General features: G+C 47.2%; 1 protein-coding gene across 2 annotated transcripts in view; it reads left to right on the top strand.

Moving 5' to 3' along the window:
- The window catches only part of NSMAF (neutral sphingomyelinase activation associated factor), a 610,455-nt gene that overhangs the window by 568,384 nt on the left and 17,153 nt on the right, over positions 1 to 24,918 (top strand). For both annotated transcript variants that reach the window (XM_078687269.1, XM_078687268.1), the window contains 3 exons: positions 3,186 to 3,336; positions 3,643 to 3,745; positions 10,383 to 10,492. In XM_078687269.1, coding sequence (XP_078543395.1) covers positions 3,186 to 3,336; positions 3,643 to 3,745; positions 10,383 to 10,492 — 364 coding nt within the window. The remainder of the gene's footprint in view (positions 1 to 3,185; positions 3,337 to 3,642; positions 3,746 to 10,382; positions 10,493 to 24,918) is intronic.

Raw genomic sequence — 24,918 nt, forward strand, 5'->3', positions numbered from 1 at the left:
CACTCAGTACCCAACATTTTGCACCCTTTAGTTTCCTTCTCGAAGATACCTGGCAGACGTTTTCCATTTTCAGTGGGGCTTGAGTCTCTTTTGCGCATTTCCTCTTCTGCTACTTACCCACAGGCCATAAAGAAGTAAAAGTGCATAAAGCTCAGCTCAATCTGATGAAATGGGCTCAGAAGGTGTGGTATTCAGGAGTTCTGAAATCTCTGGATAAGCCCTCTGCTTCGACTGCCTCTTTGAGAGGACCTGATATTCCAGGAGCCGGTCAGGCTCCTGCATCAAATCTCCACATTGTACACTTCCATGCATGGAGATTGAGAGGAACAACCAAGAGGGTTTGAATTTCAGTCCCTGGTGGTGCATGTCTCTCACAAGACCCATTTATTCTGGCCAATGGTATAAATGTGTCCTCTAGTGCAAGGAAAAGCAGGTTGCGAAGATGTTTGATGTCCTACTGTGTGTTTTATCACTGACGTGGTAAGTTTGTGCCAGGCCTACTCGTGCTCCAGGTCCACGGACCGGGTGAGTAGTGCGCGGTATAAATGCCTATGATTGATTGATTGATTGAGGGTGCCAGTTAAAACCTACTTATCAGCCTTTATGCATTGACCAGATCCGCCCTTTCTGGTCAATTCCCTTGCTGTGCTGCATTTGTTTTTAAACTGCATTCACATGTTCCCCTGCTCAGTTTATTATGCTGCCGTGGATTATAATTGGGTTCTTAATTTTCTGATGTGTACCACCTTTGAGCCTATGCACAGTTGTGCACTGACGCTCTTGCTTCTGACGGCAGTGCTTATCATTGCCATAACTTCTGCATGTCGCGTCAGTGAGCTACAGACCTTTTCAGTCCAGCATTCATATACCACCATTTACCCTGACAGGTTGGTGCTTCAAATACTTGCATCTTTTCTTATGAAAGCAATGTTACATTTTTATGTGAGGCAGTCTATCACGCTCCCTGATGTCTTTCACATCAGATCAGCTTTTTCTACAATTCACTTGTACGAAGAAAAAAAAGGCAGTTCTAAAACTAATCGTATCATAGTGGGTAGTCCTATATATGAAACCAAGTTATGACTTAACCAAAAAGAACCCTCCTTGAAGACCTTACTACTCATTCAACTAGGGCATATGCTGCTATTATGGCCCTAGCTAAGTGTCTTCCTGTTTTCTGCACCGTCCAAATCGCCACGTGGACTTCCATCCATACATGAATTAATTTAAAACTTATAAAGTACACTGCCACTCGCAATAGAACTTCCTAGTGCTAAAGTTTAAATCCAAAACCCAGATGAGGAGGAAAGTAGGAGAAATTAGATAAGGGGATAACATAGCGCATCAGGGGCCAGGAAGAGCCAGGTATTCAAGTGCTTTTTTAATTGAGCTTCCGATTTTATGAACCCCAATGGGCTAGGGAGTTGGTTCCATGCCTTGGATCCAAGTGCTGAGAAGGATTTGCCGTCTTGAGTCTGAATAGGGAGGGGATTGAGAAGATTAGCCTGAGAAGATCTCAAAGTTCTTTGGGTTGTATAGTAATTGAATCTGTCAATTTAGTGTTTAAGTCTGGTGGCTTTAAATGCTTTAAAGACCAGTATAAGGATCTTAAAGAGGATCCTTTTATGTATTGGTAACAAGTATAAAATATCACTGTCCTTGATTCGTTGGAAGAGTATGGAGTGTGAGATGGTATCAAACAAGGCGCAGAGATCAAGTAAAATGAACACTGCATTATTTCAAGGGTCTTTTTTATGGTATCGGAAACTTCCAACAAAGCCGATTCTGTGGAAAGTTTTGGCCGAAAGCCAGATTGCCAGGAATGAAGTGCATTGGAATTTTCCACAAAGGAAATTAGTTGGCCATTGAAAACGTTTTCAAGCATTTTGGTTAAAGCGGGGAGCAGTGAGGTGGGGCGAAGTTTCGACAGTGTGGTGGGGTATGCAAGAGATTCGTTTTGTAGGGGTTTCATAACTGCCAGTTTCCAGTTTGGGGGGACCTCAGCCATTGCTAATGAGTTGTTACGAATGTTATTGATAAAAGGGTTGACAATGTCAACAACCTTATGAAGAATAGTAGGGGGACAAGGGTCATTGGGAGAACTAGATTTGCATGAGAGGATGGCTTTTTGTGACTGTGAGAGCGTAATCTCCTGAAAGGCTACCAAAGTTGCAATCCCCACCTTTAAAGGGGTTTCTAATAAAGCACAGTCAGATGGGGGCATGGTGGATGGGAAGCCCTGTTGAATGGCATGTATTTTCTCTTCAAAGAAAGAAGAGATCTGGTTGCATAGCGTTTGGTAAGGGGGAATGTCCCTAGCAAATGCCTTAGATTGTAAAAAGGATTTAGCGATATTAAAAATGTTTGAATCAAACTGGGCCTCTTCAATCAGGGCAGTAAAGCATGCTTTTTTTGCTGCTTTGATCTGACTTATTTCTGATTGTCCATCCTTCTCCCTGTTCTTTGGAGTGCACTTTCAGAAGTCATAAGGTTCCAATTTGGTTTGCACACGCTTTCAAGGCTCTCATTATTTCAGTTACGTTGCGCATCTGGGACCACAGAAAATGTCAGTGAATAAACTGACGTCAGCACATAGAGGTGCCACTGGTTAGCGGCTCCGTCGTTGTGTCCAGAGACAGGGCAAAGGTGTGGCGTAGAACAATGGCACTACCTACTGACAAGCAGGGGCTATTGATAAGAGTTTTCCAGATCCAGTCTGGTGCTGGGGAGATTCACAAGATGAGTATCGGCAAAGGTAAGTAACTCGTTCTTTTCGAGATAGGCCAGACCTGTTCATTGAAAGTCATACAAGCCAATATGGGGATAATAAGAGGAAACTTGGTAATCTGCCAAATTGTCAAGCTTAATGGTTATGATTTTGACTGTTCTATTGGTTTGTGCAGCCAAGATGTGGTATAAGAGTTAAAGGGACAATCAAGAGTAGAGATGAAACAGCTCCTTTACCCGGTTCTCTATCACAAACAATCATCAACAATGGGCATTCTAGAATACTGTGTATTTTTTCAATGTCTGCTTTGATTTTGATATCCATTGTAACATCATTTACTGGGTGGCTCCTTGAATATGGCATTTCTGTTTGTAGAGTGCAAATGTAACTTAAAAACCTGTGCACACCATGCCTTTGTCTCACATGGGTCACATAAACACCTGCATGTTTTCTCCAGGTTAATTCCATGAACTTGAACTATGTCGGCTCGCTGCTGGTGTCGGGCACCAAGGAGGGCACCGTCAGTATATGGGACATTGCTTCAAATCAACTCTTGCACCAGCTTCGATGTCACTCTGGCATAGTGTATGACACTGCCTTTAGTCCTGGTATGAATAATAATTGTGCTATTACCTTTTCTACTGTTGCAAACTGTTTAAATACCTGTTATCTCCAGTAAAAGAATGTTTTGTCAGGTTGGGCTGGACAAAGATTGTTTTATTATTTTTATAAAATTTATTTTGGCGTTGTTTGGTATCTGTAAGCACATTCATAGATGAAACAATTCTATCAATTAATTATGTAAAAAATAAATTTTGTAGTTGTAGATTGTTTATGTTCCATTGTTTTTAATAAATGCCCCCATGGTGGCAAATAGCAGTCAGTTTAAATGTGTTTTTGTTCTCCGCCCACAGACAGCAGACATATACTCAGCTCAGGAGAAGATGGCTTTCTCAAAGTGATTGATGTACAAACAGGAACACTCATCACTTCCATCGTAACAGAACAACCGCAGAGGTAATGGATGTGTTTTTATCTGATGGACGTTAAGGGGTAGCTCATTGTAAAAATGAACCCTCTTACTTTCAGCTCCTGTCCTTCCCTACAGGCAGCACCAGAATCTCTGTGACCTTTCCTAAGTAATATGCAAAAACACATTTCTAGAGGCTTTCTTTTCATGTTTTGAAAAGCACTTCATAGCATCAAAATAACTTAAGTGCCCTTTGATGGAGAGAAGGCATAAGAAAAAGTCATCTAAAACATTAAAGACAAATAAAAGAGCTGAACAGCAAGTGAAATTGACAGATTGAGAACAGAAAAAACCTTTTTAGAACATGACAAGTTTAGCTGCATATATTGTTGCCAGTTTTCTGGGAAATGAATATAGCTCTATTTGTGGAAACAACAGTAGTGTGCTCCGGAAGCATCACCTCGAAAAGCCAGCATGTGACCTTTGCTTGCAAATTGTATTGCAGGGACCTTTAGGTGCAGATGATGGAAAACAGCCATAACAACGTGGCCGTTACCAGGCATTACCATTGCAACACGGCTGTTACAATGCAGGTACCATTACCACTCGTATGCCTTTACCATGCATCCCTCTACAGCGAATTTCATTATAGAGGCCTGATTGGTAAACTGATATTCGTTTATATATATCGCCACCAAACGCCCTTGAACTGCTGAAACTAAGACGAAGTGACTGAACCTACTTAAGGAACAATCGACCTCACCTTCATGTGGACAACAGATACCATCGTGCCCTGAGCACCAACTGAGAGCCACGCCCACTGAGGGAGGATTCATTCACGAAACGGCGAATAAATTTGAAGGTGTTGTGTCTCTCTCTCCCTTCGTGCAGCAGCCCATGATTAAGAGGCGCTCCTCAGCCTCGAAACGCGTCGGGCAGAACTGTTTTTTAAATGGAGTTGGAAATGTAGGCAGAGTGAGGTGACTAAGCCGGATGGCAGGGACAGAGTCGAGTGACCTCTCAAAGTTCAAGGGTGTTTGGTGGCGATAGAAATACACGGCTGCCCTGGCCGTGGAGAGGTGCGCCATTTCCTGACATTGTGTGTGAAAGGAAAGGCCTCGGAGGGGAAGGTGTCCTCTCTGTGAAGCACTCTGTCTCAAATTACAATTGGTTCCTGCATGCCCGACCCCTCTCCTACTAAAGGATGTCTAAATATGCTGAAACTAAGACGAAGGGACTGAACCTACTTAAGGAACAATCGACCTCACCTTCATGTGGACTACAGATACCATCGTGCCCTGAGCACCAACTGAGAGCCACGCCCACTGAGGGAGGATTCATTCACGAAACGGCGAATACATTTGAAGGTGTTGTGTCTCTCTCTCCCTTCGTGCAGCAGCCCATGATTAAGAGGCGCTCTTCAGCCTCGAAACGCGTCGGGCAGAACTGTTTTTTAAATGGAGTTAGAAATGCAGGCAGAATGAGGTGACTAAGCCGGATGGCAGGGACAGAGTCGAGTGACTTCTCAAAGTTCAAGGGCGTTTGGTGGCGATATATATATATATATATATCTCAAACAACAGATAACACTGTCTTTTCAAAACATAACACTCCTCTGGCGAAGAAGTACAAAAGGTCCAAGGAATCCAAGCGCCTTATTTGACAAAATCAATTATTGGGCAGCCTGAAAAGATATCAGTCCCAACATTTGTCAGCTCTGCTTCCAAACCTTGTTCACGGGTAAAATTAAAGTTGCTGCCCTTAGAAAATGACCATGTGTCTTAAAGACTACTTAGATTGTCGCTTATCGGACCCTTGGGTCCGTATCGAATATAGAGAAACCTAAATCAGTTTATTTTATATCAAGTTCCAGACAGCCACTTTCTGCTAATAGTACTTCAAACTTATATAATGAACAGCCATGTTGGGGATGTTTGGCACAGATTATCTTAAAATTGTCAAATCTTTTAGTAGCTATTGAGTGCATGATCTTATTGTTATTATTTGATGACAGAGTAGATTCTATGTGGATGGACACAAACAGAGTAATTAAAGTGGTGTTGACGTGCAGTGGGGTTGCCTGGAACTCGTCAACAGATTTCAAGTGGTCTACAAGCACAGAGGAGATACCTATTGAAGCTAGCGCTTGTAGTAAAAAGACATCTGGCTTACTCTTACAAGTACCAAAGCTTTGGTGGTATTATTATTTACATTAAAACAATTTTTCCACATCCACCTCCGAACTCAAAGGCACAAAAGACTTCTAGAATAACAGCTAAGACCAATTCTTATCTCTAAAAAAAGGTTGTGATTTAGGAGCGATAGCTGTCAGTTTATTTAGGATAGTCCCATACTTTACTATAAGGGCACAGTATTGTATTTATGTCATGCCCAGAGTTCTTCATTAGTTGTATCACCCTCAACGACAGTTTCATATCTGGGGCATGTGGGAAATATTTGCTGAGTGCTTTTGGCTATAAAGAAGTTGCTGGTAAAATATGTTTCTCATGAGCACCGTCCATCGATGGAATCAGCCGCCTCAAATGCTTCTACAGTAATTCTTCCATCTGTTGTTTTGTATGCATCACACTTCAATTTTATTTGTTGACAATGTTGTACAAAAAGATATGCAACAGCTTGTGTTTTCATTGCTTGAAACATGTAAAGGAATGTAGGTAAGTGTTTTAAAGTATTTAGTGGTTTTATGTTTGGCTAGATGTCTTTGCAGTCTCTCTGGCTGCAGATGTAAGATCTTTATCTGACCAGCACAAGACTGACATCCATTTACTTCAAAATCGGCATCCCCTTTAATTCTTAATATACTGACACTATGCCTGATACCTAGACTGGAAAGGATGATGGTTCCAAGAATAAAATAGCTCCCTGCTTTTGGTTTAAGTTTTCACTTGTGAGGGACTCCTTTCCCTGGCTGCCACCATTTTGAAGTCCCTTTGGAACCAGATGGGCCGTTTACTCCAGATGTTATTTTGAGGTCTTTGATAAGAGGGGTGCTGGGTGTTGAGTATTATTATAGAGCCCCTCCTTGGCTGACATGAAGTCCATCCTTAGCAGTGTTTCATCTGTTGTTCAAGCACAATCTTCAGCGATTCCCAGTACACCAAGAATGTATTTTATCATTTATTCTGGCTCTGCATTATAGACAATTGCAATTATTTAATACTCGAAAAATGTTAGAATTTGTTCCTTCTCAAGTACCAACAACATACGGAATTTGACCATTGCAGAATATGGGGTTGTCTCCTACTCCTTTGTCAAAGTGAAATTGAGGGCAATAACATAGCCCAGTCTATCAGACAAAAAGCATGTAAGCAGCTGCTTTCTAAAGCCTCCCTGCCTGGCCTGATTTCACGCTGATGTTTGTGTGTCATACAGAGTCCAGCCAAGAACCATTCATGGAGGACTTCTTCTAAAAATAAGTCCTAGTATAGTGCTGTTCCAGGAACAGCAACCCCTTGTTATGCCTGTGCAGCAGTCTGCAGCATAGGCAGTGAACACATATAAAGCACCCATAGATTCTGCTTGTAAATCATCTGCATACGACTCTGGTTCTGTAGTTGAGGCACATCAACACATCAAAAACCTTCGAAGCTTCATGTAGTTTGGGCAGTGGCCTGAATAGTCCTTCAAAGAGCCACGCATCTTGCTGGCCACTTTCACTAGTGTCTGCAGGTCTGCCAAATTTGGTGGCACCTATCTGAAATATACACCACTCTACCTCCTGAACTATGGTTTCCTGTGATTTAGTCTGGCTTTTTGTTATGACCTTTACATCAGATGTGCTTATTTTTCTTGAGGTCTGATTGATCTAGATAAGGCATAGTGCAATCTGACTGCATTTGGCCTAGTCATTGCTTTCGATCATGAGCTAGCTATTCTCAAGCATAAGCCTGCTGAGGCATAGTTGAGCTGCAGCTTTTTCTGAGCCAAGATATTATAAGATCTAACTGGTGAGCAGTATGTACTCAGGCTTTGTGGAAGAAAGCTGGGTTAGTGGGTGGAAGAGGCACAGTTGAATAAGGTGCACTTCATTGGCACCCTCTAAAAGAGGAATAGGTGACGGAAACGTGACAGAGGGAGGAGTGTTGGGGAGGAGAAGAAGGGAGAAGTATGCCTGAGGGAAGGAGAACGAAGGGAGGAGTGAAGAGAGAAGGAGGAACGTTGGAGCAAGGGTGGTTAGTGTGGTGGAAGATGAGGGGCAGACAAAGGGCTGAGGAGAGCGCGAGCAAAGGCTGCCTAAATCGAAGTTAAGTGGTATAGCAGCAGCTCTTAACTCGTGGTTCAGGGACCCCATGGGATCTACAACACCCACTCAGGGGGTGCTCAACTGCTTAGAAAATTACATAATAATAACAGATTAATACAATATATATAAATAAAGATGCAAAATGTAAAAAGGAAAATTTTAAAACGTTCTGTAAATCTGAAGAAATTTGAAATCGGAGTCCACATATACAATTGAGATTCTACAGTTGATTCATGGGAGCAGAGCAAGTGCATCAAACATATATATATTAAGGACGTGGGTGGCCTGAATTGAATTTCGAAAAACTCAAAACTTCCCCTTAAAATGTTAATATTTGAATATTTCTTCGAGAATTTATTAGAATATTTCATCATATATGTATTAATTTGATGAATGCTTCTTTCTGTAATATTGTGTATTGTTTTGCTTTTCAAACCATTGAAATTGTTTAGGCCAGGATCCTCTGATTCGATAATGACACCAAGGGGGCTCGCTAAGTTCCAATAATGATTCGGTGGATCCCCGGATCCCTGTAATGATTAAGTGGGGTCCACGTAATTGAAAAGATTAAGAACCAAGAAAGGCCAAAGGCAGGAAGATGAAAAAGAGAGGAAGCATTGGTGTCAGGAGACGGGCAGTGTGTGGTGGATGAGCAGAGGGGGAGAATGAGAGGACAAAGAAGGTTGTGTGTGTGGGAGAGCTGCAGCATGCACTGAGACAGGGTTTTAAGCACTAAAGTATATGATCTAACTGAGCTCGCAATGAGGCTGGATGGGATGAAGAGAAACTGAAGTGGTGGGTGGTAGAGCGTACAGTTGATGTTTTCACTCAGGCCGAGATAACTGAGCATCATTCCCTGGAAGAGGAATAGCCGAGGGAAAGAGGATGAAAGAAGAAACTTGTGAGCAGAAGGATGTAGAGAAATCCTTGAGGGGAAAAAAAGACAGAGGGAGGTGTGAGGAGAGCAACATGAGTGTTAGACCAAGGGCTGTGTGGTTGATATTTGGTGTGACGAAAGGCTTAAGGGAGGATGAACAGTTTAGAAAGGTGGTGGAGTGGGAGAGGACAGGCCAGGCGATGTGGTGAAGAATGAGGGAGTAGAGGAAGAGTTGAACGAAGAGTACTAAGAGCGGCTGAGTGCACCGATGGAACAGTGATGGTGAAGTATAGTGGCAGGAAGAGTAAAGGGGATGGAGATTGAATATCGGAAGGGTTGAAGGGGAAATGATGCCTGCGCACAGTGGATGAATAAGAGGAAGAAAGGTGAGAGTGAGATCTTTGTCCTCTGGGGGACATCTGGTACTGCGGCCCCTTGTTAGAGAGACTTGCCACAATAGGTCATGCTAACCATTTTCATTTGAAATAATTTCTCTTGATTTGATGGCCGCACTCCCAAAGAATTACCCTTGGCCTGATCGCTTCGAGAAAAGTTAATACTCATTTGGGAACATCAAGCTGTCTTCCTGTCCATTACCCTATTTAAAATCAGTTTGGCTCCTGTGTGGCAAACCTTTACCTGCCAGCCGCCCAATCAATCATGTGCTGATAACACCAACGCATAAATCAGACTCTCCCAAGATTCCGTCTTCATTGCTACCACTATAAGATCCTTAGAGACATCAGTGTTTGAAGCCTCCTGCAGGGTTCTTCCAAGGGAGCAAGTGCACTGTAAAATGAGCTTAAATTGTTGAGCACAAATCTGTTATGCGTATTAGTGAGTCAGTTTCTCCACATAAAAGTAAGTTCAATATTGGTCTATTGTTGCTCAGTTATGGACATGTTTGTGTGTGGTTTGAAAATAAGAGCTTTCGTATTATTTGCTTTAAGGAAGGCGACATGGCTTATTGTTTTGAACACTGCTTACAATATTGATGATCCTTGGAAAAGAACAAAGTTTAGCAAAGGAAAACTAGTAAATGTCTAATACAGGTCTTGATAACTCAAGACATTTCTGATCACTGTAAATGCTTCTTCTGAAAATGGATACAAGACTGCCAGTAACTGCTTGACTTAGCTTGTCATTAAAATAAAGAAATGTGCTGTAGTCTTCAATATGCTTACTTGATTTATTTTGAAACATACACAAATGTTTACATATTCAAAATCCAGCTACTGTGTCCACATGTTTAATAGATGCAATGCTTTTTCAAGGCTGCAACATTTGGCATTATGTTGCCTTGTTTGAGTCGAAAATGGCAAATACAACCATTTGCAAATGCTGTTATAAAAATATTGGATAATAATTATATAGGCTTGTCTCACTGTTTAGTGACAACATATGGTAATGCAACACCCTGCATTCGGAGTCTGAAAGTGACCCTTCTCTTTTAATCAAGCTGAATGTTGGGGACAGTGGCCATCGTTGTGTGTATGATTTGAATGTTGACGTAGCAGAATTTAACCGTTTGCTGTTTTCACAGGTGCTTTTGTTGGGATGGTAACGTCGTTTTATCTGGAAGTCATTCTGGTGAATTACTAGTGTGGGACCTACTAGGTGCAAAAGTTGTGGACAAAATACAAGGACACTCAGGTACAAAATAAAGTCTGATGCTATGGGAGGTATTGGTAGAGACTATGCAGAATTGATGGGGGGTGTTTTATTTTTATGTTCTAGCCTGCTCTGAACAAAATAACCTGCACTTGTAATGTTTGGTTTTTAAAAACCGTTAGAACACATCATTATATTGATCTTTATAAAACACAAACTAAAAACTGAATTGTCTCCAGACTTTCAAATAGACTGTGTTATATTAAACCAATCTAGTGTAATTGGTTTAATGCCATTTGAAGCGTAGCAGGCTGATTTAGCACTACTTGGGCATAAGCCTGTAATTTGTGTACAAATCTCTGCTCTACCAATGAAGCCACTGTGCTGTCATTCCCTCTCTTTAGAATTGCAAATCCTGGCTACTTGATCACACTAGCTCTATATTCTCTATAACACCTCTCCCAGATGTCTTTTCCATAGTGATCCAAAAATATCAAGTGGAACTCCTACTCTGCTCTCAGTTAAGGAAAGCTTAAAGTACTTCTAGGGTTATTTTTTCCATTGTATTTTTTTTTCTTGAATAATATATCTGAAAGAAACAGGTTAGTATTAGATTCCTTACCTTCGAATATCCCCAGGTGTCAGACTGGATCCGGAAATTTTTGCGTAGCAGTACCCTTGCGCGTCTGTAGGCGTCGTCTGCGGCTCCGCGTCCGTCGTCAGCGTCGTGGGCGCTGTGATGACGTCGTCGGAGTATTTAGACGCCGCCTCTGCGTGCTGACGTCAGTTCTTCTTTTTTCCACGCCAACAGCGGAGATCCGGAAAAAGTGGTACACTAGTAATTTTTTTACTAAACTTTTTTGATCCCTTTTGATAATTTTTCGAGTCTTAGACTCCGAACGGTGCCGATAGGGATGCCAGGTTTTAAGCCCTGTGAGGGCTGCGACCGACTGATGTCGGTCACCGACCCTCACCGTCGGTGTCTCCACTGTCTCGGCGTCGACCATGACGACCAGACCTGTTCCGACTGCCGGACCCTGACTTTGAAAGCTAGGCGGGAGCGGTCCCGCAAGCGACTCGAACCCTGGCAGTCGGCCCCGTGCCGCGAGAGGTCCCGGTCCGGACGGAGGTCGAGGGACCGGTCGCGGGATCGGAGCCATCATAGCTCTGGGAGTCGACATCACTCCTCGGGTTCGAAGTCGTCAGGTAAGCACAAGAAGTCGAAGAGACGGCACCGCTCTTCCGACTCCCCCCGACACTCGCGCGACGCGGCCAGGGTTTCGGGTGACACCGCCCTCGCGGCTCCGTTAGAGTCGCGGGCGTCGCGTCCGGCCCCATACCCTCCGGTCCCTGGGCCACACGTGACGCCGGAGGAGAACGAGCGGTTCCTCATGGCCATGAGGTCTCTCACTCCTCCGGCGGGCTCCGCGGCGCCTTCGGGCCCAGCGGACCCGTCTGGGGGCCCTAGCAGGTCGGGGGCGCTGGGTGCTTTGGCCCCGACGCCGCCGGGCCCCGCTGGATCCGCTTCTGGATCCGGGTCGTCACAGGTTGACCTGACGACCTCACCGGCCCCAGTCCCTCAGGTGTCACCTCCGGTGCCGTCTTCGGGCGGCGCCGTCCCCGATGCCTCCCTCGATCCGGTTCCGGCGTCGGAGCGGCGCTGCTGGGCGCCGCTTTCGACGTCGTTTGGAGAGTTTTACTTCAATGAACCGGCCCCATCCTTTGACACCCCTGAATATCAGGAGATGGGTGATGAGGAGAATTGGGAGGGGTCTGAGGACCCTCTGACACGGGAGTGTCAGTCCCAGGAGGACTGAACAGGTGGACTTGGGGATGCCAGTGGTCTGGATACCTCGCCGACACTGGTTTTGTCTCACCTCCTACCGTGGCTATGGAGGAGGGGGCAACCTACAGCGTGGTGCTGACGTGGGCGGCCAAGGCCTTGAGCTCCCCGTCTCGGCCGTGAGGACTAACCTCCTCACTGAGGTCCTTAAACCGCAGTCAAGCTCGGTTGAGCCTCTGCTGCCGTTTAATGAGGCCTTGACCAACGTTCTTTTGGGCACTTGGTCCAGGCCCGCTACAGGTTCGCCTGTAGATAGGAACGTGGCCAGACGCCACCGCCCGGCCCTGGGCGACCCTTGTTTCCTGTCCACCCACCCCACCCAGAGAGCCTGGTTATTCAGGCTTCGAATTCCCAGACCGCATTTCCGTCGGCTCCGCCTGACAGGGAATCCAAGAGGTATGAGCAATACAGCAAAAAGGTATTCTCCTCCCTGAGTCTGGGACTGCAGCCTTCCAACACCGCATGCCTCTTGGGCCGTTACACCCACTCTCTGTGGAATAAGGTTGCAGACGTGCTGCCAGAATGCCCGTTGGAGGTACGGGCTAAACTCGGCCAGACCCTTGTGGAAGGCCGAGATGCGGCACGTTATTCTATCCGGTGTGGGCTGGATACCACCGACTCACTGGGCAGAGCGATGGCAACGACGGTGGCGATTCATCGCCACGGCTGGTTGAAGTCCGCCAATTTCTCGTCTGATGTCCAAAATACACTCATGGACATGCCGTTTGATGGCCGTCGCCTTTTTGGCGACAAGGCAGACCATGCGCTTGAGCGATTTAAGGACTCCAGGGCTACGGCCAGGTCCTTGGGCCTCTCGGCCCCGCGCCAGCAGATGGGTGTCTTTCGCTCCTTTCGTGGCCAAGGAAGGGGCGCCCCCACACGTGCTGCCAGCCACGCACCGCAGAGTAATACACAACGCGGTGACGGCCGTGGAAACCGCAGTGGCAGCGGTCGGGGACAACGGCGAGGACAGTCCACACCTTCTCCCGCAGCATCCGCCTCAAAACCCTCCTAGTCCGTGCTTTCAGGCCCATGTGACGCCAGTGGGGGGCAGGGTTCGCCATCACCTCCTCCACTGGTGCACTGTCATATCGGACAGGTGGATGCTGCAAATCGTCCAAAGGGGCTACTCCCTCCCCTTCGAGGCGACCCCTCCAGCCATGCCACCGCAAAACCACCGCGTATCGGGCGATCATTTGCGACTTCTGCACAGGGCCGGACTGAGAACCAAAACCGGCCCTGGCAAAGTGCTCGGCCGGCCCCCTGGGGGTGCGACCGAGCTCTTTGCTGGGGCCGGTTTTCGGCCGATTTTGTTACGGGGCCGATTTTGCAGCTATGCTGCAAAAACGTCCCTGTAACAAAAACGGCCCCCATGGCCTAAAACCGGCCCCCACCCTTGCGGCGCACCGGGGCATTGCCCGGTGCCCGCAACGGCCAGTCCGGGCCTGCTTCTGCAGGAGGAAGTTACGGCCCTCTTGGCCAAGGGGGCCATCAAGCGCGTTCCTGGGCCAGAAGTAGGGTGTGGTTGCTACTCCCACTACTTTCTGGTACCCAAGAAGGGCAAAGGGGGCTACGCCCTATCTTGGATCTACGGAACGGCTTCCTCCGGAAGGAGAAGTTCAAAATGCTGACACTGGCTCAGGTCTTGACTGCCCTGTACCGAGGAGACTGGATGGTAGCGTTGGACTTGCAGGATGCTTATTTCCACATCCCCGTCCTGCCGGCCCACTGGCGCTACCTGCGGTTCACGGTTGGCCACGAGCACTTTCAGTTTATCGTGCTCCCCTTCGGCCTTACCAGTGCCCCACGAGTGTTCACAAAGGTGATGGCGGTGGTCGCAGCTCATCTGGGCAGGTTAGGGGTTTCAGTCTTCCCCACCTCGACGACAGGTTGTTGAAGGCGGGCTCGCCCCAGACAGTCGTCAATCACCTCCAGATGACGGCAGACCTCCTGCACTAGCTGGGGTTCTCCATCAATGTGCCAAAGTCACACCTGTGCCCCTCTCAGAAGCTCCTATTCATAGGAGCAGTTCTCGACTCGGCGCAGTTTCGGGTTTATCCTCCCAAACAGCGGGTTCGGGATATTCAGGCTCTGATTCCACTCGTTCAGCCTTTATCCCGAATCTCGGTCAGGTTGACTCTGGGGCTGATGGCCTCCTGCATCCTTCCGGTGCATCACGCCCGGTGGCGGATGGGGGCTCTGCAGTGGGACCTGAAGTTTCAATGGGCCCAGCATCAGGGCAACCTATCCGACCATGTCCTGATCTCGGAGGGCACTGCGAGACAGCTGCAGTGGTGGCTCACGGACCGCGATTGGGTCAACAGCAGATCCCTCTCCCTTCCCCAACCGGAGCACGTAGTTGTGATGGACGCGTCCCTCCAGGGCTGGGGAGGCCACATGGGAGAGGCGGAGATCAGAGGACTCTGGTCTCCGGCGGAGTCCCGGCTCCATATCAATCTTTTGGAGCTGCGGGCGATTCGTCTAGCACTGAAGGCATTCCTCCCCTCAGTCCGGGGGAGTGTAGTGCAGGTGTTCACGGACAACACCACCGCCATGTGGTACGCACACAAACAGGGCGGGGTGGGGTCGTGGACCCTCTGCCAGGAGGCTCTGCGCCTCTGGCAGTGGCAGGCACATCAGGGCGTGACCCTGGTGGTTCTACACCTGGCAGTTTCTCTGAACGCCAGGGCGGACGAGCTCAGCCGTCGGTGCATGATGGATCACGAATGGCGTCTGCACTCGGACGTGGCGCAAGGCCTCTTTCAGCAGTGGGGAGAGCCTTGGTTAGATCTATTCGCCACCGAAGAGAACGCGCAATGTCATCAGTTCTGCGAGTTGGAATTTCCAAGGCGGCATTCGCTCGGAGACGCTTTTCGTCGCGAGTGGGGTTGCGGTCTGTTGTACGCCTTTCCACCTTTACCACTTCTGCCCAGAGTGCTGAAGAAGATCAAGCGCGACCGGGCCCAAGTCATCCTTGTGGCTCCGGACTGGGCACGAACGTACTGGTATCCCGAGCTACTCAGTATGTCAGTCGATCCCCCGGTTCGTCTGCCTCTTCAGGAGGACCTTCTGTCGCAGCAGCAGGGGACGGTCCTCCACCCGAACCTGTCCAGTCTCCACCTCCATGCTTGGAGATTGAGCGGCGACAGTTGAGGCCATTTGACTTGACTCCTGAAGTCGGTAATGTCATTCTGGCGGCCAGGCGGCCCTCCACAAAATCGGTATACGCCTGCAGGTGAAACAAATTTGTGGCATGGTGCACAGCAAAGGCTGTGGATCCACTTTCTGCCCCTCTTTCTGAGGTTCTTCTCTTCCTTCTTTCTCTTGCCCAGTAGGGCTCTGCTCTGGGCACTATCAAGGGCTACCTTTCTGCCCTGTCAGCCTTTCTAAGGCTACCTGATCAACCTTCTTTGTTCAAGTCCCCTATTGTAACTCGTTTTCTGAAGGGCATCACACACATGTTCCCTCCTGTTCCGTTTGTGATGCCTCAGTGGGACTTGAACCTTGTTCTTACCTTTCTGATGTGCGCTCCCTTTGAGCCACTTCATAACTGTCCTCTCCGCCTTCTTACTCTGAAAACGACTTTCCTGGTTGCCATCACCTCTGCCAGGAGAGTGAGTGAGCTCCAGGCTCTTTCATCTAAACCCCCTTTCCTTTCTGTCCATCCGGACAAGGTTGTGTTGCGGACTAGGCCATCTTTCCTGCCCAAGGTTGTCACGGCCTTCCACATTGGGCAGTCTATCCCCTTGCCCACCTTCTTTCCGCCACCGCATCCCTCTAAAGAGGAAAAGCGGCTCCACCGTCTGGACCCAAAACGTGCAATTTCTTTCTATCTGGATCGCACACGCCAGTTCCGGGTGGATGACCAACTCTTTGGTTACTGGGCGCTAAGAAGGGACGGGCAGTGCACAAGAGGACCATCTCTCGGTGGGTCGTCTTGTGTATCAAGGCATGTTTCTCCTTGGCGAGGATGGAACCTCCTGTTGGGCTGAGGGCCCATTCCACTCTGGCCACGGCGGCTAGCACTGCCCTCGGCCGGGGAATCCCCTTGCAGGACATCTGTCAGGCAGTACGTAGGCGACCCTGCACACGTTTGCAAGACACTACTGCCTGGACAGCCAAGTCCGGAGGGATGGCTTCTTTGGCCGTTCCGTCCTCCAGGACTTTCTGGTGTGATTATTGGTTTGCAGACCCACCAACGGGGTTGGTATTTCTGGGGTATCTATTCTAAGGTAAGGAATCTAATACTAACCTGTTTCTTTCAGATGAACAAGTTACTTACCTTCGGTAACGATATATCTGTAAGAAACAGTAGTTAGTATTAGATTCCTTACCGCCCCACCCATCCTCCCCGTTCTGCGAACTGATATCTAGGGTTAAGGTCATCCCCTTCAGGGCCCTAGTTTCAATGGCACCAGTGTTGGTTTTTAACATGGCTCTGCGTTTCTGGCGCGGAAAAGCTGTGTCTAAAAACTGACGTCAGCACGTGGAGGCGGCGTCTAAGTACTCCGACGACGTCATCACGGTGCCCACTACGCCGACGACGGCGCGGAGCCGCAGACGACGCCTACCGACGCGCAAGGGTACTGCTACGCAAACATTTCCGGATCCAGTCTGACGCCTGGGGATATTCTAAGGTAAGGAATCTAATACTAACTACTGTTTCTTACAGATATATCGTTACCGAAGGTAAGTAACTTGTTCGTTTATTATTGATGGGGATATTTAGCATTCACTATAGTTCATCTGGTTTGGGTAAGGATTAACTATTGAACTGCAGATCATTTGACACATGTGAGCGGTTTCTGAAAGGGGGAGTTTAGCTAGGAAACAGAACCTTGACTATTGGGATTCTAACTTAATTTCAGGCCACTCAAATATTTGTCCTAAGACTGAACGACTCATTCCGCCCATTCATTCCAAATGGCATTTGTTGGTAGCCAAAATCTTTTTACCTACGGGATTGAGTGACTATGCATAGTTTAAAGAATAAATATTTGGCTACTTCCCTTTGAAAGTCCTGGCACAGCTCAGGATTTTTAAATGGACCTAAACCTCCACTCAAAATCAACAGAGAAATCTGTGCTGCTCATATCAAACCTCCTAAGCCCCCGCCATCTTTACTCAAGCTTTATGGGCTATGTGTAGTTTGTTTTTTAAATAAAAATGGATGCTGGCATGGAGATTGTTAAAGTAACCAAGGTGGGAGTTTAATTTTAGCTGCTGATAATAAATGGGTATAAAGTGGATCACCTTCCTTATGCGTGGCGGGTTAAAGAAAATTATTTTAACGCGGTTTCTAACTTGGACTGTGCTATATAGTTTATCATCTTAGACCACACTCATGTGTTGATCATTTATCCTTTGAATACTGTATCATATTATGTTTACTTTGTACAGAAAGTAAAATTTTTGACATGCAATGTTTAAGAAAGCCCCTAGGAAAATAATTCTTGCTTTTTGGGCAGGGACATTGGATGCTAAAGTAGGGTCACAGAGTTCTAGAAACCCCTTCCTGCATTGCCAGACTAGACAGGGAGTGCACGAGGAAAAAGGAATTAAGGGTTAGGGCTGGGTTGGGTAGGGTACGCCTGGTACAAGAAATAGCCCACAAGAAGGAAAACATCCAGTCAGTGAGTTTCTAATGCATCTCAACTCGTGTGTAGACTTACTGGTCTTTAGTATTCGTCAGTGTTACCTGCGTGCAAGCCAACACAACTGCAAAAATGCATACAACTGATATTTTCTTTATCGCCTAGGACAACACTCTTGCGGCATATTACATATGTATTTTGCATAGGAACAAGAGGGAGAAAAAAATGAATTAGGAATGCTTTGTTGTATTTTTATTAACCGCATGGGTCCAAGAGATCAGCCAAAATGAATCATTGATATTGTTTTCATAAATGCTGAAATTGAGTTGTAATACTCTTATGTTGCCATGCCAACAACGTTTTAGTCTTAAAACGTGCTCTTTACGCTTTCATAGCATAATTATGCTGAATGGATTCCCATGGCACTTAAATAAAGCACACGGGTCTCTAGCATAATAACTTAAGAGACAGAGCACATTTAAAAGGCTTCTTAGTGTGATACATCCTCCAGAGCTTGTGGCCGTGTACAAACGAGGAGAAGGTAAAACACACTCCCATTTAAATAGGTAAACTATGGATACTTTTCTTCCTTCAAACAGAGAAACCACTTTTTATCCTGAGACATGTTAGTTAACAGCAGGAAAAAATGTATACCACCTTTTTGTTTTCAAAGCGTTGTCTTCCTTCTCAAACCATCCTGGGTCTCAAACATCGTCTTCTCCGGGTATGCAGTTAAAGAACTGGATCTGTCCTTCAGACAGCTCCTGTGCAAGCTGGTATTATTCATTGTGGCCACTGTGACTACCAAACTGAGTATGCTTGTGAAAGAGTCTGTTATCATTTTTGCCCTCTTCCCATCTGTGCCTGTAGTACTTGATCCCAGAGACATCCTTTCTTCCCATGGCCTCTGGGGTCCCCTCTTTTGTTCAACGGTGTTTTATAAATATATATATTTTTATTGTCAGTTTAAATAAAAATATTTATGCACTACAAAACGTAGTAGGGCATGCATGGGAGGTCATAACGGTGTTTGAGAACAGTCAGACAGGACAGAGTCATCCGATGATACAGTAAGCGGCTGCGCCGTGAAGCCTGTAGATGCTTATACAATGACGGTGAACTTATAAAGTCAGATAATAGTATTTAACTGTAAGCAGAGCCTCATACAGGTGTTCAGCAATCCCCATCCACTCCCATCCACATTTGAAAACCGGACCAACGTCAGACACATGGCCACCAGCATTCAGAAACAGCTGCAGGGTCCAGGGGTTACAGTATTACAACATGGGCCAGTGAGGAAGCCCCAGAGTGCAACTCGTCATCCGTTATATGTCCCGTACCATCAACTCTGGGGTAAGCCACTAAAATAGCATCCCAAGCGGGTAATATTGGAACCCTAAGCACTCTGTTCTTCTCGCCAAATCGTTTCCCTTTCGCATTCCACCCACGTCATCTGTTCCTTCCCCCATCTATACAAGTCGAACCATTGGCAGTTTCAGACTCCTCATCAGGTGTTTACAGGCAAGTATAAGCTCCAAATCTGAAAATCTGTCCATCATCTTTCGGGTCATACTACAGCTGTGCAGTCCCAGCAGGCACAGTTGTGGGGTACAATCTTAGAGACTGTCTGTAGCACAACAAAATAATTTATACATAGCCCAGTACTGCGCCAAAGTCAGACAAGACCATACCATGTGGTAAAATCCTGCATCAACCTCATGGCATCAGGGACATGTCGACTCGGCACCAGGAAATATGGCTTATAAACGTCTGAGGGTGAGGTAAGTCCTACACAGATAGTAAAACTGTATGAGTTTAAATCTAGCATTTCGGGACACCCTTGGGATTCGCTCAGCTGTCTTCCTCAAAGCCAATTCATCAAGCAAAGGGCCTGAATCTACCTCCACCGCTGAGACAAATCTGGTCGAGCCCCCTTCAGTAGAGCAATGTGATCGCCCTCTTACTCCTCGTTATGAGGAACAAGTAATGCAAGCACTCCTATTCCAGGGGTTACACACAGACCCTGAAATCAAGGTCCCTTGCAGCAGGAAGTGACTCACTAAGATGCCCTATGTTTCTGTCAGGTCCGGAAGAAACTAACTTAACCCCCCCCCCCAAAATCGCCACTGCAAATTGATCATCCAATTACAGGAAGCCCTGCGTCCATCCACTGGTGGAGGCCATCCCATACTCCCTCTTGTTGCGAGTGCCGAACAGTTGTCACGGGAAGTTTGAATGTTTAAAGGGCCCTGGTGTGCATTCTCTGTAACACCTGCACCCACACATAACGCACTGTTCTAACCGACACATACCATACATTGTAGCAGGGGCAGGTTTTAACAAAATTCTAGGCAAAAGAGCTTTGGACAGTAACCCACGGTTGCATTGTCCTGCCGAGTCCCAATGAACCGATCGCCACCAATCCATCCATTGCAGGTGTGTGGCTAAATAATAAAGCTTGTAATCCACTGCGACCAGTCAACCCTCATCAACTATCAAACTTAATTTCTGCAATGCCGCCCGATGCCTCAAGGACCCCCAATATAAGGTAAGAAGAATTCTTTCCATGTCCAGAAAAAACGCCAGTGGAAGCCGCAGCGGCAGGTCTGCAAACAAGTAGCGGCAGCCAAACTACCATCTTAGACATGGTTATCCACCCACCGACTGACCATGGCAAAGTACTTCAAAAGGCCACCAACCGCCTCAGGGCAGCGACTGCCCGAGCAAAATTACCCTCATAAAGTAATTCCTCAGAACGATAAATGGCGAGTCCCAAATAGCGAATACTAACTGGGTCCGACCGCAGCGGTGGTACTGCTGTATTGGACCTCCTGCATCAGTTCCCAATGGGTGTGCGCAGGATCCGTGCTAGTTATTCTCCAGGCCCCACAAATGCCCAAACTCTAAGCTGCCTCCTTCAAATCAGAAGTGCCACCCCTCATTTATAACAGGATATTATCAGCATACAAAGAAATGTACAGACTGTCTGCCGAGACCTGCAGACTCAGATAATGACCATTCTGACGAATTGTCGGTGCAAATGGTTCTAATGCTTGTGTCAATAATAAAGGGTACAAAGGTCACCCCTGCAGGGTGCCCCGCTCTACCTTACACGTCTCTGATATTATATTCCAGTCCGGACCCTAGACATTGGGTGAGTGTATTTATTTATAAAGTTTTATATCAACCGCTTAGTCCACCTCACGAAAGGCAAAGCAAAACCCATACCCAGTAGATTGGCATATAAGAACTCCCATCGGAGTGAATCACCCTCTTTCCGAATATATACAACTTAAACTAGAGAATCTGGATGAAAGCACCCTGTTGGTCCAAAATATAAAGCAATTGGCAAATATTAGGTAAGGTGTTGCAGGTAGGTATGAATCTTGTCTCATCTGGGTAAATCAGGGTGTCTGTGTGTGTCAAAATCCTATTTGCCAGAAACTTAATCAAGATTTTATAGTCCGCGTTAAGCAATGATGGGAGGCGATACACTGGATGTAGCTTTTCATACAACTTGATTGTATGTGCTGGCGCAGTAGGGGGTATGACCTATCCAAGGTGAGATCCACTACACAGTTGAAATCCTGTCCCACTATCTTCGAGTGAGGCAGCATGAATGGGAGGAGGGGTTCAAGGGTGGTCAGGAAGGAGGACTGATTCACATTCGGAGTGTACACATTAAGCAATGCGACATCCGTACCATCCAACCTACCGAACACCAACACATAACGGCCATCTGGGTCAATAACTGACCTGTGCAGCTTGAAGGGCACCCCACACCTAATCCAAATAAGGGACCTCCAGCAAACGCCGAGTAAGTAGTGTTATACAGTTTCCCCTCCATCTTTACGGAGGGCCCAACCCTCAGGTCGCCTGTAAAACACAACCTGTGCCCACCTAGGTTTCGGATAGGCCAGAACATTTTAACACTTGGAGGGAGTGGACAAGCCCTGCACATTCAGTGCGATCAATCTAATCCAGTCTGCAATCCAGTCAAACCCACTGGCAAGTCAGCAAACCACAACGCCCTCCTCCAGCCATACCACAAAAGCCCTAGTCTCCAGACACAGTGTATTCCCACCTGTTGCACACACCCTTGTAGAGGAAAGAACAAACAGAAAAACATTAGGCAAACAAGAACAAGCCCAACCTCCCCCACCCCCCCTTAGACTTTGATGTTCATGCAAGCCTATAACCTACGGTCCATCAAAAAGAGACAACTTGGTCCGTATCTAAAATGTCAGTTGAGGAAACGAGATCAGCTAGCCTTACAAGGAAAAACAGGCCAGAACAGTGGGAAAGTAGTACTTCTAGCACACACACCCCACCCCACCCAGCTCCCCCATAGCCAAAAGTAAGAACAAAGTGTCTGTAGAAATCCACACAAGAAGAAATTGCAGCCACAACACTTTAGCATCATAGTTGGGGCATATGCCTCGCAGGACCCCACCACTATCCAACCAGGATTCATATACGGTCCTCAGCTGTGCCTGGGGTAACCCCCTGGAGCATGTCCCCTAGCACCATGGAGACCTCTGAGCTAAAGGTAGAACCCCTGCTGGCAGGGATATCCGCTGGGACAAATTCTCGCCGGATCTTAGGGATGCCACTGTCTCAACTGACTTCATCGGCTTCAGAGCCAACTGCTGCTTAGTTGAGTGATGTGATGGGACTGCTCCTGCCTCGGGCGCTGCAGCCAATGATGTTTTACCTGATCCAGTCTCACCCTCTCAATATCATACAGTTTCAACCAGTCCCACGCTGCAGTCTGGTCTATGAAAAAAGGAGTCTTATCATTCGCCTCTATCCTCAGACGTGCTGGAAAGAGCAGGGAACAGAGCAGCTCCAGCTCTCGAAGTCTCTTCTTGACTGCTAAGAATGAAGCCATCCGAGTTTCCACCTGTAGGGGGAAGTCAGGATAAAGTGTGCATTCTCCACCACTGAGGGACCATTCTTGCGGTCCTGCCGTAGGAGGTAGTCCCTGTTGTGGAAATGCTTGAGACGGGCCACCCCTGGATGGGGTGGAGCCCCTGGTCTGGGCTGGTACTCTGTGTGCCCATTCCAGGGCATATAACTTAGACAAGCCCTCCAGCGCCACCACCTCCTGAAGCCATTTCGCCAGAAAACTAAACAGAGAGTCACAGTCCCCACACTCCGCCAGTCCCATGACCCTGATGTTATGCCAGCAGGCCCGCCCGTGTTGATCATCCAGCCTGGCTGTCAGCAGCCGAGTATGCGCCTCCAACTCCATGAGATGGTGGTTTGTATTTTGGACATCAGGCACCAGCTTTTTCACCTACAACTCCAGAGCAGTGACTCACTTCGATATCTTCCTAGAATCCTCACGGTTGAGGCCCAGTTCAGCCGCTGTAAAGACTATTGTACCCTCCAGGCGCTCCCGAGGCATCAATTGTGGCCGAGAGCTTCTCAAACTTACTTTCAGTGTGGGAGGTATCCCCGCCTCCTGTACACTGCTTGGGCCCCTCCGGAGGGGTGCCATAGTGGAATCATCTTTAGACCTTTGTGACCCTTGATGGACTCAGGTAATCTAAGTGAGGGCAGCCCAGTATCTGTAGCCAACAGAGATGAGAGCAGCTGAATCCAGATGTGCAATAGTCATTCACAACCACAATAGTGCTGATCCTGAGGAAGACTTTGGACTTAGCCATCAGAGATAACCAAGTCTCGGGTAGTTTCTCCCTCGAGTCCCAACCAGAGAGGTACCTACTGTTCAATGCCCAAGCTATCCAGGGAAAGGGCAGGTCGCCATCCCTTAATCACAAGCAACACTGCAGCTGAAACTGGGGTGCACACCGTAGGCTTTTATACAGGCAGAACTGGCAACCTGGTCATGAAGCCCCTGCCCCAACACAGCAAATATAAGGGCACCATGGAGAGAAGGGGCCTACAGGCGAACCAGTCCGTCCCCTCTAAAGACCAAAGAAGCACCATACTGGAGAGGCCTGGTGCTCAGGGCCCGAAGTCTCTACTGCTTTCTTGCCAGTGTCCAAAAATAGGCAGATACGGGGGACACCACCAGCACAAGAACGAGGTAGGGCTTGGCAGCCACTACCCCCTCAACTTAGGCCAGCAGAAGCATCCCTAGATCCTCGACGGACATCGTGGAGCAGTCTCAGTGTGCCATGTAGTCTCCCAACATCTGCCGGTGCTGTGCAGGAGGTGGAAGCCACTCCCTAGGACCCGGGCTCGGCAACACTACAATCCGAGCCCCGTCCGGTCAACATAGAAAGGGAGGGGGACACACACCCATCTGGGCTCCCACCCAAGCATGCCTCAGCCGATCCTGACTGGCACATTAGCCCGATCTCAGCCGCCAGTGGCTCTGGCGAGCTTTCATGGCCTCCGTCTTAGCACAGATCCACCATCTTGCTGCCAGCCGCTCGTTCCTGGCTCTTGCAGCCCACCACTATAGAAGCACGCTATCTGCTCCTCATGGCATGGCGGCCAGCTCCATCCCCTGTTCAACAATGTTGCATGTCAATAAGTTAGCGCAGTAGCAAGTGGTTTCCTATATGATGTTTGTCAAAGTTGCTGCACTTGGCATCTTTGTAACAGTCGCTAGCTGTAATATGGCTTTATGCTTATGGTTTAGAAATACAGAATTTTAGTTTTAAAAACCGTTTGAAGATCTTTAGGACCCGCTACTAACCATTATAACAAAGGGAATGCATGCAAATGCCTTTATTCCATCTTCTTGTGAGCAGGTTATTCTGTCTTTAAGCAAGAGACAGGGCTGCCCCAATGCACATAGTCCTTCCTCTACACCACTATTCCTAAACAAGACTCCTAAATTATTTGGCAGTACTGATAATATCTGAATTGATCCAGTATTGTTTTGTTAGTAGTTCAGGCACTTTACGAGCAAATATGCGATACCTTGTGATTTCAAAATTAAGAATGTGAAATGAGGACTGTCTTACACCTTGCCTTTCTGGACCTAAAATGCTGAATATGCAGTGCATACAACGTCTGTAGGCTATTGCCTATCCAGGAACCATACTCAATTG

The sequence above is a fragment of the Lissotriton helveticus genome, chromosome 4_1, assembly GCF_964261635.1.
Source record: "Lissotriton helveticus chromosome 4_1, aLisHel1.1, whole genome shotgun sequence".
In the NCBI taxonomy this organism is placed as follows: Eukaryota; Metazoa; Chordata; class Amphibia; order Caudata; family Salamandridae; genus Lissotriton; species Lissotriton helveticus.